The sequence below is a fragment of the Xiphophorus hellerii genome, chromosome 2 (assembly GCF_003331165.1).
Source record: "Xiphophorus hellerii strain 12219 chromosome 2, Xiphophorus_hellerii-4.1, whole genome shotgun sequence".
NCBI classification, from domain to species: Eukaryota; Metazoa; Chordata; class Actinopteri; order Cyprinodontiformes; family Poeciliidae; genus Xiphophorus; species Xiphophorus hellerii.
In genome coordinates, this window is record NC_045673.1 from 21,671,653 (window position 1) to 21,692,841 (window position 21,189).

Genomic DNA, 21,189 nt, shown 5'->3' on the forward strand with positions numbered 1-21,189 from the left:
CATAGCAATGTACAAAACTACCATCAGATACCCTAAATAAAATGTAAATTATACAAAATTAGGAAAGCTAATACATATTTTCATAAATGACTGAATATTCAACATGGTATTTTTTCTGTTCTTTTTAATAAACACCAGGTGTTTACCCTTGCATACAGTGCAGTAAAGTGAAAAGCAATGACACAAATATTCACAGGAGTTTGATTTTATTTTTCTCAGTTTACATGCAAAATTCTATATGTACATAGTTTTAAGTGACATAAGTGCAAAATATTTACAATAATTTTTTTTTTTTTTTACAGTGGGTGTTGAAAATGTGTAGCCTCTTATACAGTGACAGTGTGGTGTCAGGCAACAACAAACAACCTTTGCACAATTTTTTTTCAACCTTTTAAAGTTAGAACAGAACATAGGTCCAATATTTTTCATAAATCTGCAGCCATCATTAACAAGTCATAAAGTGCGAGACGAGAGCCTGACATTATTGAATACTATTAGTACTCAATGAAATACCATAAATCCTGTAGGCAAAGAATTTTGCTCATATATAAAAATAACATTTGCAGGAATTTAAAAAATCTAACAAGATAAAAATGGAGGGAAAAAAGTCACTTCAACTAAAATCGTGCCTCCAGAAGACTTTTTTCTTCTTTGTAAAAGCTATGGAGCACTGAGGTAAAATACAAACCCCTCCACTCAGAGACCTTCAACAGATGTTACAACACGACTGCCTCTTTGAACGTGTCGATCCATCTATTCACAAAACAAACGACAAAAAAGGAGCAAATATTTTTGAAATCACTGCTGTCTCAGTGTGTCACAGAAAGCTGCATTTATCTTTTCTGCTGCACATACCTTTGGGCTGTTTGCACATCGTCTGCCCTGAAAATGTAGTGAAGTATGTTTTTGTGGACGAGCTTAAACTGCTGCTTCTGAGAGGAATCCACTTCTAACACGAAGCCCAACAGGGGCAGACTCTCTAAGGCTGCCACATCCTGGAGGTAGAACCAAAACAAAGGTAAATATCAGGCTAGTTCACGTATCTTTCTGCATCGGATGAACACGGGGAGATGTGCCTACCTCACTAGCAGCGTACGTGTATAGTACTTTGTCTTTAATGACAAACCACAGCCTCTTCCCCTGCTTCTTATTGTGCTTGGTCCTCTGCAGATATCCGCTCATGGAGGAATTATCCGTGTTTGCGGACACCTGAGACAAAAAAAAAAGGTGAGTTTTTAGGTCTAAATTAAAAAAAGCTCTTGTGTTGTGACAGTATAACAAGCTATTTTAGTGTCAGTCCTCAAAGCACATGTGAGAAAGTGAATATTCATAATTGTGTTGTGTGTTTTCTGCAGAGTGCAGAATAGCGCAGAGTATACAAACGTGTGATTTATCTCCAACTTCCAATGTATTTTATTGAAATGCATACAAGGCAATTAAAGAATAAAGTTTTATTTTGCTATATCAGAGTAATAAAGGGCCTGATACAAAATGGATGGCGCATATTGCAGATTTTTATTTGTGAATTAATTTGTGTAGTTTTGCTTCTACTTTGTATTGATCTATCACAAAACAGTGCAGCTTGTGGCTCTAAAGCACATGTGGCTTTTTAGGTCTTCCACACAAGCTCTGAATAACCTTGGCTAAAACTTATATTGTACCACATAATTTTTGAAGGTATAAAGAATAAGAAGGCGAGTTTTAGTAGTTTTTAGTTAATATATGCATCAAATGCAGATTGTTCTTTTTGGATAATTCTTGACAGAAATGGAAGGAACTGATAAGTTCCTCTCAACATTTTCTCTCCGTGGTTCTAAAAGTATTTTTCTTCTTTGTCCTAAAAACTAAAAAGAAAAATTTTACCAAAAAACAAACAGCTTTTCATACATTTGTATTTATAAAGCATAATAAGTTAACTTTTTCTTCCTTAGTTTTACAAAATTGATAATAAGTTGGGTTCCTCAGATTATTAAGGCTGCTGAGTTCGGGTATGTCACACTTCTTTCATTGCAAGACATAATAAACATGGAGCATGAATACTTTGTTCATACAGTGCTTACTGTATGAACAAAGTGTCATTCAAATTAGGGCTGGGGCATATGAGGAAAATATAATATCCTGATATATTCTTGCTATATCACGATATATATCACGGTATTCTTAAATGAGCTCCAATGTTATTTTAAACTATACTCCTTGCAGCATGGTGTCACCCACGCAAGTCCCGCCCCCATTTCCCTGCCAGACTTAAATGTAAGCTCATATAAAAAGGGATGCAGTGTTTTGCTATGAACTGTCTACACTATGACTAGATAACAAGGTGAGAAATAAGTTTTAATTAAGAAAAAAAAATAGCGAGGGAGAGGGAAGTAGTTCAGTTGTGCTTGACTTTGACAAACTTAACAAATGTATGTGCTGTGGAATAAGGTGTGTCTTGGTTCAGCTTAAAAATAAAAAGGCGACCTACACACCGCTGTGGCTAATAGCACCAGCAGCTAATCTACCACAGTGATGATCACTTATTAATAATCGCAAAATGCACACTAGTGATGCATTCATAGGGTGCCGGATAAACCATACTCGCAGTGAATGTGACGGCGAAGGTTTATTATTTGAACGACAATTTATACTCGATGGTTGCGATATAGCCATTTTAACTATCGTGAATTGAAAATATCGGGATACATCGAGTATACTCAATACATCGCCTAATTCAAATCAGGACAAAGCATCAGTTACCTCTTTCAGGGCCGCTGGTATCCTCTTATGTTTCCTGTTAAATGCAACTGTTGCCTTGCTTCCAGGTGACAATGTTGCTGCTGAGGCAATTTCACCTGTTGAAGAGAAAGTGCTTTAACTCTGAGAACATGTTTACGAACCTCCGGTGTCTGTTTTAGGGATATGTGACAACCTGAGAGTATAGAAGAATATGCAAGAATGGCAATGTGTTGGTATCAGATTGAAAGCAATGACTCTAAACATGTTCAGGCTTACTTTTATGTTGAAGAATGTCGAAGCACTGGTCACACACTCGTGCTGACTGCTTCTTTAGATATGCAAGACCGTGTTTATTGGAGGAACAAGCCTGGCAAACCACCTGAGGGGATGAAACCGCAAAAACATTTCGGTCACATGTTATAAATGCTAATACATAAATCTGTTTAGTTGTTTTATTTAAGCACTTTAATTGTCAGTTTGGAAGTTTTGATATGTTATTAAACAGCAATAGTTCCCTTACATGTAGCAGAAAGATGTCATATCACCGGAACTGTGGAAAAGTACATAAGTAGTAGGGGAAGCTAACAAGCTAATCAGCCATACAACATCTGTTTTAGCAGACTTTAGCCGACAAACTGAAAATGTTTAAATCAGGTAGGTAGAAGTCGCTTTGATATGAACACTTAGGCTACTGTTTTCCTAACAAGTCATTGTCAGAGTTGATGCCATTTCATTCAGTCAAATAATGTTAGCTTGTGAGGAATGTTACTTACTTTCCAAACAAGCTATTATTGAAATTACATTTTTTTATAACAGCTAATGTGAACATTAACTCTTACTTCCCAAACAGCTCTTTAAAAATCTCCAAATAAACCCTTTTAATTTTCTCAGGGTTTCCCTTACAGTGTCCTACCAAAGTAAACATACACCCTGCAACCTCTTTACAATTAAAATAAAATAATAACTTCAATGTGTTTGGATCCAACTTCTTATGAAAGATCAACACAAAGTAGTTTCAGCTCAATAATTTAATCTAATCATCTGTTTCGTCCCACTTTTCACATCTAGAAACCTACAACTATTTTTGCCTTTTTTCTTTGCAAAATGGCTGTAGGTTGAAGAAAGAGCATCCAAGAATATCCATTTATAAGTAAGATCCTTATTCAGTCATAGGTCTGGACTTTGGATGGGCCATTTTAGGTTAGGATTTAAACCTTTCCAGTGCAGCTTTGCTTCGGGTGTAAGGATGTTGTAATGCTGGGATCGGAACAAGTATTTTCCAGACCAACTTAGTTTCCAGGACTGTCCTGACTTTAACTCCATTAATCTTCTCCTCAACTCTGATCAGTTTTTCTATAACTGCTGTAGAAAAATATCCCCACAGCATGATGCTCCCACCACTGTGTTTCACTGTGGGAAAAGTTTGTTCAGAACAATGTGTATTCCTCCACACATTATTACCATGGTGCTTTTGAACTTTGTTGATGAAACAGAACTCTGTACGACTTTCAAAGCCAGGGAAATTGTTTTAAAAGCTAATTCTGCTTAAAATGTTTGCAAAAGTTTATTCCTGTGTTACCATGATGCTGTAACAAAACTCATTTTGAACTCTGTTCGTTAATTATTTGACTGGTTGCACTGGGTATTATTTTGGAGTATTAGATGAAGGTTAAGAATGCAAAACTATTTAGATGTTCATTTGTAAACATATATAACGTGTCACTTCCTACCATTTCACATCTACACACCACTTTGTGTTAAGTCAAGAATGTATACAAATACTTTTGCAAGGTACCACACATTTTCTACTGGATGTATAAAACAGCTGCATAGTTCTTTTGAAAGGGGCAATCTATAGTTCTTATTTGTCAATAAAAAATGATTTCAGAAATTATACTTGTCCTTAAAGAGTAGAAATAAAAAAAAAATTGAAAGAAAATCCTGCATGTATTTGTCCACGAACCTTTCCACATGCACGGCAGTGGTGCCTCCTCCACGTCAGGGTAAAGTCACAAGTGCAGATCATGCACATGGTGGTCCGTGTGTCCGGGATCCAAATGGGGGCTGTGGATCCCAAAGGTGGACCATCAACGCTTTCGCCCAAATTTTCCTGGAAGAAAGCAACAATGATGCATTGAAGTTCCCACTCGGCGCTGAATCATGCACGCTAAAGTCTGAGTGTTTAAATCACAGTGACTTAGGATTTTAGGTCACAAAACAGAAAAGCGTATGCTGAAAAATGTTCTTACCTCAGCTGGCTTATTATTAGATATAAAGCTAATTTTCTTCTTTGTATATTCGCTGATGGCCGAGGAAATAGTCTTGAGCCATTCATCTCGCTCTGCAGCCGAACTTTAAAAAGAGAAAAGGTAAAACCCTCCACATAAAACCAACAGAGTGATCTCATATTGGTGATGGATTGAGAACAAAAAGCCTTTTTCGAACTGACCTTGCAGAGAGAATAAAGGAGCGCTCCACACTTTCTATGTTCAGCTCATTCTGATAGGCCTCTTGACTGGGTTTGCTAACCTGCAATTATTAGCATTGTGAACGGCTTTAGCAGCATGAAACTCATCGAGATCGTATGAATGTGATTACATGAAGGATGGAAGAAAAAGGCAAAGCTCTCACCTTCATCCCAGCCAGAGACAGCATGTTTTTAAGCTTGTACTGGCCTGACTGAACAGGGGTGGTGTACAGCAACACGTCGCTAAGCTGAAAGACAGACAAAAAAAAAAAAGAGGCAGACGTTTTACATCCATAATGTAGCATAATGGATGTAGCGGTTTCTTGTTCTCTTATGTCACCACCGACATTTGCAGCAGAGTAACTTTGGTTTCTCTACAGACTCAGAATATGAAGAGCGATTCTTTTTTTTCCCACCTAGCTGACAGATTCATCATGTGGAATCCTATTTTAGGACAAGTTGAAGTTTTAATTATGGTGCTCCATTTATTAATGTGATCCTGGTTGAATGATTTTTGAAACCTCATGCTTAAATATTGGCAATCTTCCTGTTTGGATATGATTTTGGTTTGATAAATCAAAGACTTTTGAGGACTTTTTTCTGATCTTATGTAGGAAAATATTTCTACCACTTGAGGTTGTTATAAAATTCCAATATTGAAAGATTACATCATTTAATAAAGTGTTAAATAATAGTGAATTACTTACTTATCATATGGTAATCTCATTTAAAATAGCACTAATCGACAAGACAGAAAGGAGAGGAATTAAAGGGAAGATTAACTTTAGGCTGAATGCCTACATGGTACTTAAGAAAAATAGAGTAGTTCTTTGTTGTCAGCTTCATTCTAACACATAAGCTATTAGACCACAGTGTTACTTAAATCACAAAATGTTCTGCTGCATTTGGAAAAAAAAGCCTTTCTTTTTAGACTGATTGTGGAACTGGTTGAGATAAGCAGCATATTTGTGCTTGCATTACTTTTTAATACCCAAAAAACAACAAATATGAAGGAGGTAGCAGTGTACTCTACCAGGAAGAACATTCTGGGCTGCATGACCTTCCTGGACAGCTTCATCAGGACGCCCTCTTTGATAAAGCTCTGGAGCATAAACACCAGAGAAAACATGTTTATTTAATTTAGCTGCTTTGGTCCAACCGTTTTTATTCATAAAACGTGAAGACTAAAACTGATTCTTTGGTGTCTCACCCGTCCTGGTTGGACGATCTCATGGTTGCCGTTCAGACGACACTGGACCTGAACCAGCTTCTGGAAGTTATCCTGGAATGAAAGCAGCAACATTTACAGGCGTTTCATATTTATGTTATCAAAATTCCCATATGTGTTTTGATGCAGCTCTCACCCCATGTTTCATGATGTCATTGGCATGGTTGGCCACCTCTTTCACAAGAGAAAGGGCAGCTGGTTGGATTGAGAAAACGTGTTTTAATTTGTGTTTTCAGATAAAACGCATTGATTATCACACAGTGCCTTGCTCAATATAATCCATTCAAAGCAGTTCGCTTCACAATTTGTCAAATAGGTCATTTTTTAATATTCATAGCAGGGCGGACAGGCTTGATAGGAAGATGGTTAAAGCTGACCAAGAGCCCTTTACCTTTCCTAAACCTTCTTTAACCTTCACCAAAAAGCCACAAGTAAATGGTTTAGATCAAGTTATATTGATGTGCTAGAGGGGTCCAGACCTAAATCCAATTAGGAATTTGTCTTAGACTTAAAAATTTATATCCACTGGCATTTTCCTTCCACTTTATGATTATGGACCAGCACATAGAATCCCATTAAGAAACATTGCAGTTTGTAGCTGTAATATCACATCATGGGGGGAAAAAAACTATACAATATGAATACCTTTGGGAAGAACTTAATTTTACATTACATAATAAAACACGGTTGTGAGTTTACCTTCTGTGTCTTTGTAGTCATCTGAGTCCACTGACAGATTTTTTAGGTACTCTGCAAAAGAGGAAAAACGATTTTAGAGTCAGGATCAACAGCAAAGGCGCATGAAGGGAAAACTTGAAATACCACTCCGGGTTTCAACTAATCGCCTTTTGGAGATGTAAATTCCAGGAATGTTGTGGAAATACAATCCTGGGTGAAAGGGTCTGCAGGTCCTTATGTAATGTAATTACACAACACAAGAGCAAGTGACGCCTGGAGAATTGTTCGCATTTTTGGACTTGATCCATTTGACGCACAAAACACTTCGAAAGCTTCTGTTATGTCACTAAATCTGATTTGGGCCGATCCTTAATAATAGGTGGACTGTTGAAGTGAACTAACTTTTAAGTTTTGGACACTAGAGGGCAGAATGGGGTAGAAGATGAAACCTTGAAGGGTGGTTAGACACAAACAGTTGATATTCCACAACAATGATAAAATTTTAAGCAAAATGAATGCAAAAAGACCTTGTCACTCAATAGTTGATGAAGATATTTGTGTTGGACGTACCTGTGAGCAGCAGCTGGTACTGAGGGATTCTCTGAACTGGCTTCAGCAGGTAATGCTTCACAGCTAGGTTGGCACAGCGAGGACTCGTCTTAATAAAATGAAAAAAAAGAGACATCCTTCTATTATATTCTGACACAAACAATGTAAAGCCACCAACACAGATACACCTCCCCAGACTGGTTTGGCCAGCAGGATTACCTCAAATTCTTTAACCACAGCGCCGAATGCAGAGTTCTTCTTACTCTGCTCTACTAGTAGGGCCACATTCTTGTCGAACTCGCGGATGTAAGTGGAGTACATCTTTAGATAGGGCCCTTTCTTCAGGAAGATATCAGCCACCTGAGAACTCTCATTCCTGTAAACGAGACAAACCGAGTCAACTCGATCTAATTAGGTGGTTGCTGACATTCCGGTGGTTACCATTGCCTGCATATTTCTTTACAATCTCAAAAATTAAAACTGAAAAATGCTTGAAGATTTCAAGAGTTTTCTGATTAACTCCGATTTAGTATTTATCTGTTTATCTAAAGTGCCTGAGAACTGCTTCAACATATCTTTTGAACGGAGCTGACAGATCTCTGTCACCTGTAAGCCGGTATACCAGCCCAGGACGACTGGACTAACTCCCACAATTCCTTTGCAGTTCTTGGTTTTGCTTCAGAGGCATCATGGTTTCTATTTCATGGAAGTTTTTTGCCCATTCTACAAAGCCAGTCTTATTGGTATGGAAACTAGACGTTACTTGCTTGCTGGTATTTTTGGGGTTGTTGTCTTGCTCAAATGCTCATTCCAAACACACCATCTCTTCAGAGTAAAAAACACAACATGGCCAGTTCAAGTATTTTGATGTGTTTGAACTGGTCACTGATAAGCAACATAAAAGCTTCATTGTTGAAGAAACACGTGCCTATGATGATACCTGAACCACCATTCTTCACAGAGAAATATGGCTTTAAATCAATGTTTGGGGGTCACCTGATGTGGCCCTTATGTCCCAAAACAACAATCTCGCTCTCATCAGCTGCACAGTTTCTCTCTCGTCCAGTCAGTGTGTTAGTTTAGAAATCATAACCTCAATTTTTTTTCAACCACGATGGGTCTTCATGCTAACAACTTGGCTTAATTTTATGAGTTAATTATTTTCTTCACTTGCATGTTGTCTAATGCCTTCATCCTTAGACAATGGTCGCCTGTACTTTCACACAATAAATGACCCGATTTATTTTATTTCTTGCATTAATAACTTATTCATTATGCATGGATATAATTGCAATCAAAAACACATGACTGATCTGGTTAATGACAATGGACTGTTATTGTCCAATTTCACTGACCAGGTGTTGGACAGTAGGAACATCTATGAAGCAGCAACAAAACTGCTGCTGTAAAGCCTGACTTTTAGTCAAATTCACAGCCTTATGTGGGTTTGATATTAAAGGGACTCACACACATTTGTGCATCTAAAAATTCATAAATATAAAGTGACTTCATACCAGTTGGCAACTCTCTGCTCCAGCTCTTTAAGCAGATCCTGGTTGAGTTCATAGAGCTGAGGGAGATAGTACAGGATCTGATTGAGATGACGTTCCTCAATCACGGGCTTCCCGTTCTGACGAGATGCCTTGTGCACGGCCTCACGGAAGTCCTGTTGGTCAGAGACGCGGATAACATCAAATTCAGGAATGTGATGTTACACACACACACATAAAAGACAGGATTATGCTGAATAAGGCGCCTGTAATTCTGGTTTGAGTTACTACATAGGTTCAGGCATTGAACGTCCTGTAAATCACTAACCCTTGCCTTATGACTGACTCAGCCATACTAAAGTTTTCCATTTAAAAGAAGACCAAAGAGGAAGTCACTGGCTACATCTCAAGTTGATTACACATTAAGAGGTCTTACATTTCCCAAAACTATGACTCAAGGCTGAAACAAGAGGGCAGAGAAGCCAGAGGCGTCACTAAACAAATCTTTCAGATGATGTGGCGTCTTTTAAGTGGCTTATAGGGCAGGTGGCAAATAAAACTGCTTTTTAGTCTAAGTGCCAGGAAAAACAACAACTCCTGTAGTGAACATTTTCTGCTCCAACAGCTGATGCAGAAAAAGTTGGGTCACATGGAAATGTTGCGGCAGCAAATTAGGGAAAGGGGATAAAAAAGAGATGACTCTGCAGAGAAAACAGATAACTGAGAGTAAATAATTGTGTTAAAACTCCATAACAAGGCCAACAAACTGCTGTGGTGTTCTATTTGGTGGATTTTGATTTTTCTTTTTGCTTGTTCTCCAAACACCAGATCTGAATATGTGACTGTTCTGCATTACTGGACATTCTTCCTCCGCAGATATCAGGGATTTAACCACTTCCCGTTCATGTGCACATGATTCAGCCCAACTATGCTCTCATTTCATAACCTTTCTTCTCCTGCAAATATCAACTACGAGGTTGCATGTACGTTTTAGAAAATAAGGATGTAAAAAATACAACAATGGGGGGAAAAGCAAGTATGTTTGTTTTGGGTTTTTTTTTTCTGTTCCCAAAAGGTTCAGACTCAACGTAAAGAAAAATAAATTTGTATGACATGAATGGTAAATAATTTAAAAGTTTTCATTTAATAAGTAAGAAAATTGTCCACCGTAACATTGTGAGATTTAGAACTCGCCTCCATTTTGTCCCTTCCTACATGTAAAACTATTTCTCCCTCATTCGCCTGAACCTACTATATCTATCAGTTTAGATTTCTTTTTATTTCAGTATCCATATGAATAGTCAAAAATGCTCAAATCTCATGTATAAGTTAATTCAATAATGTATCATTTTTGAAGGAATTTGCAAAACATGATATTTCAAGTTATTCTGGTCCCGATTTTCATTTGGATCACTTTACTCTTACGACTCCGACAGACATCTGACTAGGGATGTGCTGATTACTGGCATTAAACTTTTAAAAAATGATGGTTTCATACATATTAAACTTTCCATAGTTTAGAAGCACTCAATGGTTTGGGTTTAATTTCTTTCCTGGAACATTTACTGAATGTTTCACTTCTCTTTAACACTTTTTCTAACTACTGAACTCTGAGATAAAGGCCATTGGTGACAGACAAACAAACAGACAAACCCAAGAACTCTGAGTAACCTTCTGCCAGTAGACATTACATATTATAACTGCACGTCCCCAATGACAAAAAACAAACTAAAGCATGGTCAATAAGAAACATCCTGTGGCAGGAAGCTGCATTTTGTGGCTGAGAGAGTCGGGTACGAAACAGTCAAAATTACAAAAGGGCATGAATGGTAAAGGGGCGAAATGACAGCACTCAAGACGTTCTCAAATCATTAGATGGAGCTTCAAGACTTTGGTGTGCCGGATTCTATAAAAAAGCCATTGAATCTTTGGCCATACAGATGGGTTTCCCCTTCACTTAAAGAAGAAAGAAATCACTATACTGTGACAGATGTATTTGTTACCATGGTGTAAGCTCTGTCTACCAGATGGCCTAAAAAGAAAAGTAAAAAGTTATAGTTGTTTAGCTGGTTTTTTGACTGTGGGAGGAAACCAAAGTACCCAAAGAGAAACCACGCATGCATCAGAGAGAATAATCAAACTCCATGCAGAAAAACCAGAGGCTTCGTTTCAAACCCAGGACTTTCTTGCTGCAATATGTGACAGTCCTGCCAACTGTTCCGATGTGTAGCCCTTGTTGCGATAGTTAAATCAAAATATGCTTTTCATTGGCGTTATCAGTCATGTGGTCATAAAACTGGCTATGTCTCAAGACACAAATAAGGCCAAAATCTATGTCCATTCAAAAAATGGCCCTACTAGAATCACTTCAAGGCCTGAAGACCATCAAGAAATGGCTGCGATGCATGCTTTTCTTCTGCTAAGTTGTACATTTTTAAAAGAAGCTCTGCAGGAGTCTGTTTTTGTTCTTGAACTTTTTCCAAGTTGTCCAACAGTTCCAAATTCAAAGTGAAGATCTTCCAGACATCCAAGCCTTGAAGTAAGAAAGACCATCGCCACTGGCGTATGTCAAGTGACCTCAGTGGCTTTCTGTTTCCAAATGTGTCTCTAAGACAAAGAGACAATTTAAAAGGGAGCCCAAAGCCTGTGAGGGTGCAGCTGGTCACCAATACAGACAATAATAAAGGCAATGGCATGTGCTGAACTCAAACATGCTCTTTGTCCTTGGACTAGGTGGACCCTGATGTAAATATTTAGTCAAAATATATGGTACTAGATGCAGCTAGTAGCTTTATTTAGCTTAAATATCAAGTCACATTTTAGTTTTTTAATGAACACTAAATCTGTCTGTGTCAATTCTTGGTGTTGCAAGTTTCACTGAAAGCTTTTCTTAATAATTCAATAAATCGTATTCATGTCACTATGGGGTTAAACAAAACAGGGCAAAAGTGAAGACGCGAGGTATGAAGGAACAGGGTAGGGATTGTTGTTGTCGGTCAACATATACAAAATACCTGCATTCTTTAATGTGCGTTGTCACTTGTAACAAACACCTTACAGGAAATGTTGTGGAGGAAACTCATAATCATTTGTCTGTGCCTTTGATTAAAGATTAAATTCCTTAGGGGAAAGAAGAGGTTTGTCAGTCTAAATAACAAATTTCTTCCATCTGAGTTTACTGACAGTCCGGGGAACACCGAGAGGAATGTGAAAAAACAAAACTGAGGGCTGTTATGCTGCTCAGGGAGTGCCCCCGTTTCTGTCACTAATGAAACCCATCTGGAGAAACTGAGCTCAGGCAGCTTTGAGGCTCTCGGTCTAACAAGACTCTGTTATTGTCACGACAAAAACAAAAGGGGTTCTACGTGGACTAAAAGGCCATTTTGATTGGATGTGCGGTTACTTACAACATGAAGCAGCTTCAGGACGTCAACAAACCTACAAGAAACAGGAATGGAGAAAAAGTAAATGAGGGTGCAATCAGCGAGTGAGGAGCTAATTATTTTTAAAACTAAACAAGTATTAGAAATAACCTTAGGCACATATTTCCCTGTAAAGACTGAGCCAAATCAAATGAGGCCTGTTGGTTCAAAATAGGTTAACATTATACATCACATGCATATTTATAAAGTGAAACGGCTTCAAAACCGTTTCATGGAAAATGTTTCTGAAATAAATTTATCTTCTATGGATATTATTTGACATTTTTGTTAGGTTTCTGCATTTTGTTTCCATTTAGTCATTTCTATTTAAAATATACCAATCCAGAGGAGGTCATATATCTCAAAACTAAATTAAAAATAAAACCAAAGCTAATAACCAAGGTTGATACAAACTCTTCAAGTTCTATACAAATGTTTTAATCGCTTTTTAAAATTTTGTCCCATTACAATCACTAATGATGAGCATTGATAGGCCAAGCAGGACAAACTTGTTAACTGGAAGGTCAAATTAAGCAGGTTTTCAAATCTGCCAAGAAGTAAAAATCTTAAAAGTGTGGCTTGCATATGCACTAAAGCAGGTTGTCTCTTGCTATGTGTCCCAGCTTTGCACATCTAGACAGTATGGAGCTTTCGGCATTACAAAAATGTCAGAACAGATGGAGAATGTCTGTCACATCAATTTTCAAGTTTTGCCAAAGACTCTTGGTAAAACTTGTTATATTGAGTTTTGGGGTTTTAGCCACACAGAGTTTACATGTAGGCAAAACAGCTCTGAACTAATGAGAGCATAACCTGGCCTTTGCCTTTCTACACAGTTCCACTAGATTCTCATCTTCCTTCATTGAGCTCAATTTCTCAGGATGAATTTTATCCGGGCCAATCAGTCCCAGATGAAATTCAGAAGGAGGAGTTGTGAAAGATGTCGATTTCCTGCACTGATTTAGAATTGTAGCCTGTTTACGGATGTAGTTTGTTAATGTTAGCAAAGGAAGTGAACGGAGCCATTCAGCCATTCTCGTTTCCAACAAAGATTTTCTTCTTGACAGTTTTCCATGAAGGCCAGGTTTGTAGAGTGCACAGCCAATTGTTGTGCTGTCCACAGTTTTCCCACCTCAGCTCTGTCTCCTGCTCCAGAGTTACCATGGAGTTATTGTCAGCTGCTCTGATTCCTGGTTTCCTTGCTTGACCTGCCAGTTTAGGTAGACATCCATGCCTTTATTCCTGTCATCGTTTTGCTGTTTGTTCACTAATGTTCTCTAATAAACCTCTAAGGCCTCCACAAAGCACCTGGGTTTATTCTGAGAATAAATTAGACACTAAATACTAATTAGGTGACCCATGAAAGAGAATTGGTTGTACCACATTTTAATTTGGATGGAATGAGAGTATAGGATGCTGACTACAAATGCATGTCGCACTTTGTAAAAAAAAAAGAAAAGAAAAAAAAAAGCTAACTTGGAAGTCATGTATTATTATGCATTGATAGTTGACACTGCACCTATCAATGCTACTTTGCATTAGTCTGTGACAGAATATAAGCTTGTGGTTGTAACAAAACATTAAAGAGTCCAAAGGAGTTGAATACTTTTCCAAGGCACCACATAACCTAGAGAGCATGTGTGTTAGAGATTAATAACATTTAACTCACACACTCTCGGAGGTCATGATTTCGGTAGCGATGTGTTGTATCTTACTTTTCTTCTGCCCACTCTGCACCTATAAAAGATGCAGAACCAGACTTTCATTCAGCACATTAAAATTTCTGTGGTACAGACAGTGAGCACATTCAAGCAGAGCTTCCATTTCAGTGCTGAAGTGAACAATGAGAAGAAAGGAAGGACAAATGCTGTGAGGTGATTCTCGATACACAAACCTATCGACGTCTGAACCTCACCGTACAAGGCGCTGGATGCTCGGTGTCGTCTTTGTCTGAATTGACGCTGCTATCATCTTCATCGTCCTCATCGGAGGTGTTAACTGCGATGTCATCATCGGAGAGAGAATCAGTAATAAACGCCGCCTCCTCATCAACAGAGTTTCTGTTCAGATTGCATGAAAATGTTAGTACAAAGTTAGCAAACTCTGTATATAACACACAAACATGTTTTGACATGTGGTTAGCAAACAGGAAAGAAAGCTGGCTTATTAAAATAGTGACTGAGAGAGATAAGAGGGGGTTTAAATTTCTAACACTTGCTTCAGCACATTATCTGATGACTCGTCCCCTACAAAGAAAGCTTATTCTCTCTCTCTCTCTATATATATATATCATGCTCAAATTGAAAGGAAGTTTTACAAACAAAAACCAAGAACAAAGTTAGCATGCAAGAAAAAAAACCCTCTGAAATACAAATGATCACTTCTGTCACGCCCCGCTAACACCAGTCCAGCTGCTTGTATATAGTCAGAGAGTGTTAATTTGGATTGATTCTGCCAAACCCAACAGGTGTCTTGAAAACATGAACCAGGCATAAATTACAAACCATGACAGAGATCAGTAAGCTTGCAGCTTACTGTGTTCAAAAAGATTACAGTGGAAAAAAAAAATGCTTTCAAGATGCCTCTAAAATTCCACAATTCCCTCGGGGAGCGCTGCAGCTGAAACGGCGGCGCCACCCTTAAAACAACTGCACAGAAACATTACAGCCAGCAGTTCAGAGTGTTTAGGTCATACTGTGTTGTGTTCATAGGAGCTGTTGCTCTTACCTATGAACCATTCTTTGAGATCTGCTCAAAGTGCTTTCAGTATATATCTGTTGCTCAGTTTGAACTACAAAGACGAGGGAGGCATGTTTGGCCGTACAAAGCAGAAACCCGACAGGCTTTTACTGTGTTCATTCTCCCTATTTGTGTGCACACATGCATTCCTAGCAATACTAGTGCAACATGTAGACAAGCAGTACAAACACACAGACCATATTAAATTTGGCATTTTCTGTCTGTTAAGGGAAGCAGTCCTTAATAATCCCTGTGGAATACCTCAAGAGTCCTTTCCTCTTCCTGTCATTTTACTATACGATTCCTTGAGGATCATCGATTTTAATAATTCAGTTTGATCCACATTTCTTCAACAGTAGCTGTGCTTAGCAAAAACATTTGAGATATACAAACATAAGTTCCCATATCACAGCCAAGGCTTCTTGCGCAGTTGTGGAGTTGGACATTTATGTTTTAATTATATCTAGTTTAGATTACTGCAGCTCTTTGTACATTTGCGCTTGATTGGTCATCATTAATGTTTTTGTAAGCTGTATAAAAGAGTCAGGTTCTGCCAGTACCCAAGTATTTTGTAGATGAACTAACAGTGACATCATGCAGCACACATTGATGAAGAGAACTGAAATTTAAGTTTACCTGTGGTATTCTGTTGGTGTCTGATAATGTTCTGAGTTTTTCACAAGAGAGAAATATGGTTCCTGTAGCTCATAAATCCCCTCATCGTCATAAGGAGATCTCGGCCAGCCCTCTGTGTGGAAACCTGGAGGAGAGCGAGCCTTTCCCACATTTACATTCTCATATTGTGGAATATCGTCATATAGAGGAATGGTCTCGTAGACGGGAGACTCCTTGGGTTCAGGGTAAAGCTCATCTCCGTCAACACTCTGTTCAACGTCGGTTTGTGAATGATGGAAATTATTATCAGTGCCAACAAATACTGGGAAGTTCTGCTGTACATAAGGATCCCTGTGAGGTTCCGGTATGAAATCATTCGAAGTGGATTCATTAGTCCGGTCTGGTTTTGCTGGCGTCTTTGGTGGAGTCTTCTTGACGAGCTTCAGTTCTAGCATTTTCTTGAAGGTATTTCCCCTTTGTCCTTCAGAGCGACTGCAGTCAGCAGTAGAAAAGGATTTCGCTTTCTTTTTGGCGGTGCTACTACGAGAAGGCTTATTGTTTCCAGCAGTTGCATGTTTTTTGCTGAGTTTCTCGTCAGGAGTTAAAGGCAGTTCCCTTCTCATCAAGTCCTTCGATACTCCATCTGGTGCAGTACTGGCTTGCCTTGCCTCAAAGTCTTCTAACTTATTCACACCTTTACCCTCTAATATTTCCTTCTTCTGAATCAGTCCCAATGAGCTTTTGTTTCTACGATGCTTCCTTGGCATTTTGTTTTCCATCCTTTTGTCCTCTGTTGCCAAAATGGTGGTTGGAAGATCTTTGAGTTCAGGTTGTTTAAGCAAGGTGTGAAAAAGCAGATGGTTACTTTCTACCTGATCATCCACAACTTTCTTCTGCATCTTGTCAACCTCACCATCAACACATAACTCTATCTCATAAATGCTGCTGCCCCTGCTCGAATCTTCAACGCAAATGTCCCTAGACGGAGTCTGCATAGAAGGGGAAGGTGTGTTCAAATGGTTAGATAGCAAAGGCTTTTTCCTGAAAGGAGGGACTGGTGGTGGACAGGCTCGCCTTGCAGACAGAAACACTGGCGGCCTATTTTCATTGCCGGGTTCGCTGACGGATAAGGATGAGCATCCTTTTCCGTCTGTTGATACCTCTACCTCTTTGACACTTGCTTCCCACTTTTCCTGGACAGCAGTTTCATCCCTGTCGTTCTCCACCTTTTCCTGATGGGCAGGGACATATCTCCTGGGTTTCTGTGGAACAGGATACCCAGGCTTCCTAAGGACTGGTGGGGCACGTTTGGGTTGTAACGCACTGGTTTGCTCTGTGCCAAGACTACCAGCCTGTTGTCCTGGTCCACATACATCTGGATGTATTGCACTGGACTCTATACCTTCACTTGATGATCTGGGAGATGGCCCAACACCGTTGTCAGTACTGAGACTGTAAGAATCAAAGTTGTGGTTTTGGGACCTGTTGACTTTATAATGATTAATGATGTGATCATTGCTTGACGAGTTGTTCAACACTTGGGACTTGGTGTTGTTTGTTTTCCCTCGGTTGTTATCCTGAGACCCCTGAGGTATAGGAACAGTCTTTTGATTTTCTTCTGGCTTGCCTACTACGGGTGATGATTCAAAGTCTTTTTCCCCCTGCTCAAGTTTCTTGTTCTTGACGCATGCACAGTTTTCTTGGCTGCACAGGCAAATGGGAATAATATAATCCCAGTCTGGCTTCTTACTATGTGAAATTCCATTGTGAGAGTTAAGAGTAGCGACTCTTTGATGGGTTTCTAAAGCAGGTTCTTGTTGCGTCCTCTTCCAAATCAGGGGCTTGGATTCTGAAGGAGAGAGAAGTTTAGCCAGGCAGGGCTTGGGCGGAAGCGCTGGTTTAACCTTTTTTGGAGGGCCAGGGTACAGAGGCGAGAGGCCATCTCTTTTGGGGACTGGAGAAGACAAGACTGGCCTCTGCTTGGGAATGAACTTTGGCTTGGGGGCTACAGGTGGCTTTTCCATGCCTGAGGACAGAAAAGTAGACAGGGAGCTTAAATGACAACACCAGACAATAATCTCATCAACTGGAAAGAAGTATGCAAATAATTTAAGAGAAAGATATTGCAGACAAATTAGCATGTGGCTGAATCAATGTACAAATCCTAACCAAACACAAAGTAAAGCCAATGTCTTTGGTTTTATTTTGGAGTTCAAACATGTGGGTTTGATATTAAAAAAGCACAAGATCAATATTTCAGCTTTTATTTTGAAGTATTTCTATCTGTAGATGATCCACAACTCTGAATATAGCCTTATTTGTAATGGAATACCAAATTTTTTACTGAAGAAAAATATTGGAACATGTGATAGACAGGCGTTGCCCAGATGTCTCACATTATGCTAATTACTCAAATAATCCATCCATCCATCCATCCATTTTCTAACACCCTTGTCCCTTAGAAGGGTCGGGAGGTGCTGGTGTCTATTTCCAGCTAACGTTCCGGGCAAGAGGTGGGGTCACCCTGGACAGGTCGCCAGTCTGTCGCAGGGCAACACAGAGACAAACAGAACCATGCACACTCACACCTAGGGAGAATTTAGAGAGACCAATTAACCAATTAATCCAACAGTCATGTTTTTGGACTATGGGAGGAACCCGGAGAACCCGGAGAGAACCCACACATGCACAGGGAGAACATGCAAACTCCGTGCAGAAAGACCCCGGACCGGGAATCGAACCCAACTGTTGCTGCAAGGCAACAGTGCGACCAACTGCGCCACTGTGCACTCAAAAATAAGAAGTGATAAAAGTCTTTTCCCAGTTGCGGTTTGCCTGTGGAGACTTTTTAGCTGAAGATGTAACCGGCATAAAAAGAAGTGAGCAGTCTGTGGGTGGAAAAAAAACATCAAGAAAACTGAGTCACTGCATTGACATTACCAGTGAACAAATTGAAATGCCCCAAAAAACAAAGAAACCACTGGGTTACTAAGTCAGAGACAACAGCAGCTGATGACAGAAATACTGTGTGAGGAAAAAAATGATTAGAACAACTTTTGGAGGCAGCAATGACCTCCGGATGGGAGGAGTGAAGGTGCCACAATGTGCTGTACTGTTAAAAAAGAGTTATATGCATACAGTGCAGCCCTTCCAGCATGTTCTGGGTCTTATTTCTGAGAAAAGTCTCCAAAGAGCAATGCAGAGGAAGCACCCCATCAGTTGCAAACCTTCCCCATCGTCCGATGATGTAGCTGGCTGGATGATGAGTCCAGCCAGCTGCTCAATTCAGCCTCTTGTATCCGGAATCTCATTCTTTCAGTCATGATCCATGTCTCATGACTCATCAGAATCTAGACTGACTTGTAAATGGACAGTCTAGCCTCTTTGCTAAGCTCTTTTTTCACCACAATGGCTTCCCACAAAGACCACCCCCCTCATCTCAATTTACATTATGTTATCACTTGTGTCTGAAACAGCAAGATATTTACCTTTAACTACCGGGTTATTAAAGGTAAACCTGGTTGATTCGGGTTGAGATCAACCCTGAACCAGGAGGGAACAGTCCACATCATCAGAACCATGGCCTTAGATTTAGAGTCTCCAGTTTTGATCTAGATTGTTTCATATTCAGCCTGGATCTGCTCCAGTCCATGCTGGAGGTAATAGCCTGAAGATGTAGTCAGAATCATATCATCCACAAAGCACAAAGACAATATCCTAAATATTCCAACCAGACACCATTTTCTCTGCTACGACACCTTGACAAGATCTAGTTAATGACCCAAAACATCAGTTATTGAGGGGCATTTCCTCACCTAAAAATTTTATATTTTATATTTCAACTAATGTCTTCTTAGCTGTGTATCAGATCCAAATGTAAGTACCAGATAATATGAGTCGAAATGTTGAATTGTCCACTATTCACCCCACGCTGTCAAACCCTTGTTTGGCAAAAAAAATAAAAATATTGGCCTTACTGCTCACTCTGTAAATCTACTAATCCCAACTACTAAAGAACCGTAAGGGGCTCCAGCGAAAGCGGTTTAAATATCACATGGCTTTCTTTAGCAACCCCACTCCACAACACAATAATCCCACTAGTGGCTCATGTCAACAGGCAAAGGAGGAGGAGTTGAAATGGGAGATGAAGAAGCTGGAGGCAAGCTGAAGAGGAAGGGGTGCAGGGAGTGTCAAAACAAACTTGCACATCTGGCTGAACTAGTGTCCCAAAATCATCTGTGCATGGCAGAAAAACATTCTGCCATGTTGACAGAAAGGGATGAAGCTGTCGCACACTTCCTTGTTTACAATGGCACAATGAGAACACCTGAATCACAATAAATCATTCAGGAATAAAAAAAAAAAAAAAAGAAAAACTCCATGTGTGTGTTTAATCCGCAGCCTAAATAAAGAGAGAAACGCGGTCAGATGCTTTGATAGTTTCATTCTAACAGTCTGTTAAATCAGAGATATTCTATACTTTAGAAGATCTTTTAACGGTATTGTTTTTGGGGTTTCTTATATCTTAATTTACAAGTCATCGCAACCCTACAAGGATAAGCGTGTAAAATAACAGATGGCTAATTTCTAAGTATAGTTAAGAAAATACAGATTCCAAAAGAGGCGGGGAAACCACTAAAACTTACACTCTGTTTCTCAGCTGTGTAATATTGATACAGTTAAGCTGAGCAGTTAATCTTTTCGGGTTGTATTGGCTCAGTTGGACCAGCTGTCACAATCAAAGCGTTACCAAAAAAAAAAAAAAAGGAAGAAGTCAGTCACTTACCTGGGTTCAACCTGTCCTCATTCACTTCGCCTTTAAAATGAAAACTGGAGCCCAAAACAAATCCTTCATGTCCGGAGAAGCTCCACGGTCGGCTCAGCGGAGGTTATCCGCGTCAAACGCTGACATTTTTATCTGTCTCTGGATCGAACAGGACTCGTAATGTTTCGACTCGGTAGAATGGACCCGCTCCTGTCACCTGAGACGCGTTAGTGAACTTCCTTTATGTTTCCCTCGACCTCTAGGGGGCGTCAGAGAGCACATAATTCAGCAACAACCAAAACAAAAAGTGACTGGAGAGAAACTGAACTGCTATAAATATGGGGCGTAAAAGAAATTAAAAATATATATATTTAACACAACATTATTTTCCCCTTTGTGTACCCTACAGGCTCTTCCTTGTTGTATTAGGTTATAGTTTCTTTAAAATGACTTTCATATAGCGTATTGTTTCATTGTAAATTTCCAGTCTCATATCTTTCCACGTAGATCATCAGTTC

At 39.3% G+C, this 21,189-nt stretch overlaps 1 protein-coding gene across 2 annotated transcripts; it reads right to left on the reverse strand.

Annotated features, from left to right (window-relative positions):
- Positions 1-189: 189 nt before the first annotated feature.
- On the reverse strand, positions 190-20,911 carry LOC116735870 (FYVE, RhoGEF and PH domain-containing protein 6-like). 2 transcript variants are annotated; one of them, XM_032588026.1, is made up of 22 exons: positions 20,693-20,911; positions 18,742-18,794; positions 15,928-17,932; positions 14,468-14,612; positions 14,222-14,289; positions 12,538-12,568; positions 9,155-9,306; positions 7,860-8,016; positions 7,662-7,749; positions 7,113-7,163; positions 6,550-6,608; positions 6,396-6,467; positions 6,219-6,287; positions 5,350-5,433; positions 5,168-5,247; positions 4,968-5,070; positions 4,682-4,828; positions 2,995-3,097; positions 2,740-2,834; positions 1,081-1,209; positions 856-995; positions 190-753 (listed from the first exon to the last, which is right to left on the reverse strand). In XM_032588026.1, exons 3-22 carry the CDS (start codon positions 17,928-17,930, stop codon positions 717-719), a joined length of 3,813 nt encoding a protein of 1,270 aa, XP_032443917.1. In that variant the 5' UTR covers positions 17,931-17,932; positions 18,742-18,794; positions 20,693-20,911; the 3' UTR covers positions 190-716. The 2 variants fall into 2 exon arrangements, with proteins under 2 accessions (XP_032443917.1, XP_032443909.1); XM_032588018.1 differs by lacking the exon at positions 18,742-18,794.
- Between the last annotated feature and the right edge of the window lie 278 nt (positions 20,912-21,189).

Coding starts and splice junctions, on each gene's coding strand:
- LOC116735870 (XM_032588018.1), bottom strand. CDS start 17,930: ATGGAAAAGCCACCTGTAGCCCCCAAGCCAAAGTTCATTCCCAAGCAG. Junction 7,164..7,661: donor GTACCAGCTGCTGCTCACAG/GTACGTCCAACA, acceptor CCTCTTTTGCAG/AGTACCTAAAAAATCTGTCA. Junction 3,098..4,681: donor ACTGCCGTGCATGTGGAAAG/GTTCGTGGACAA, acceptor TCATCCCCTCAG/GTGGTTTGCCAGGCTTGTTC.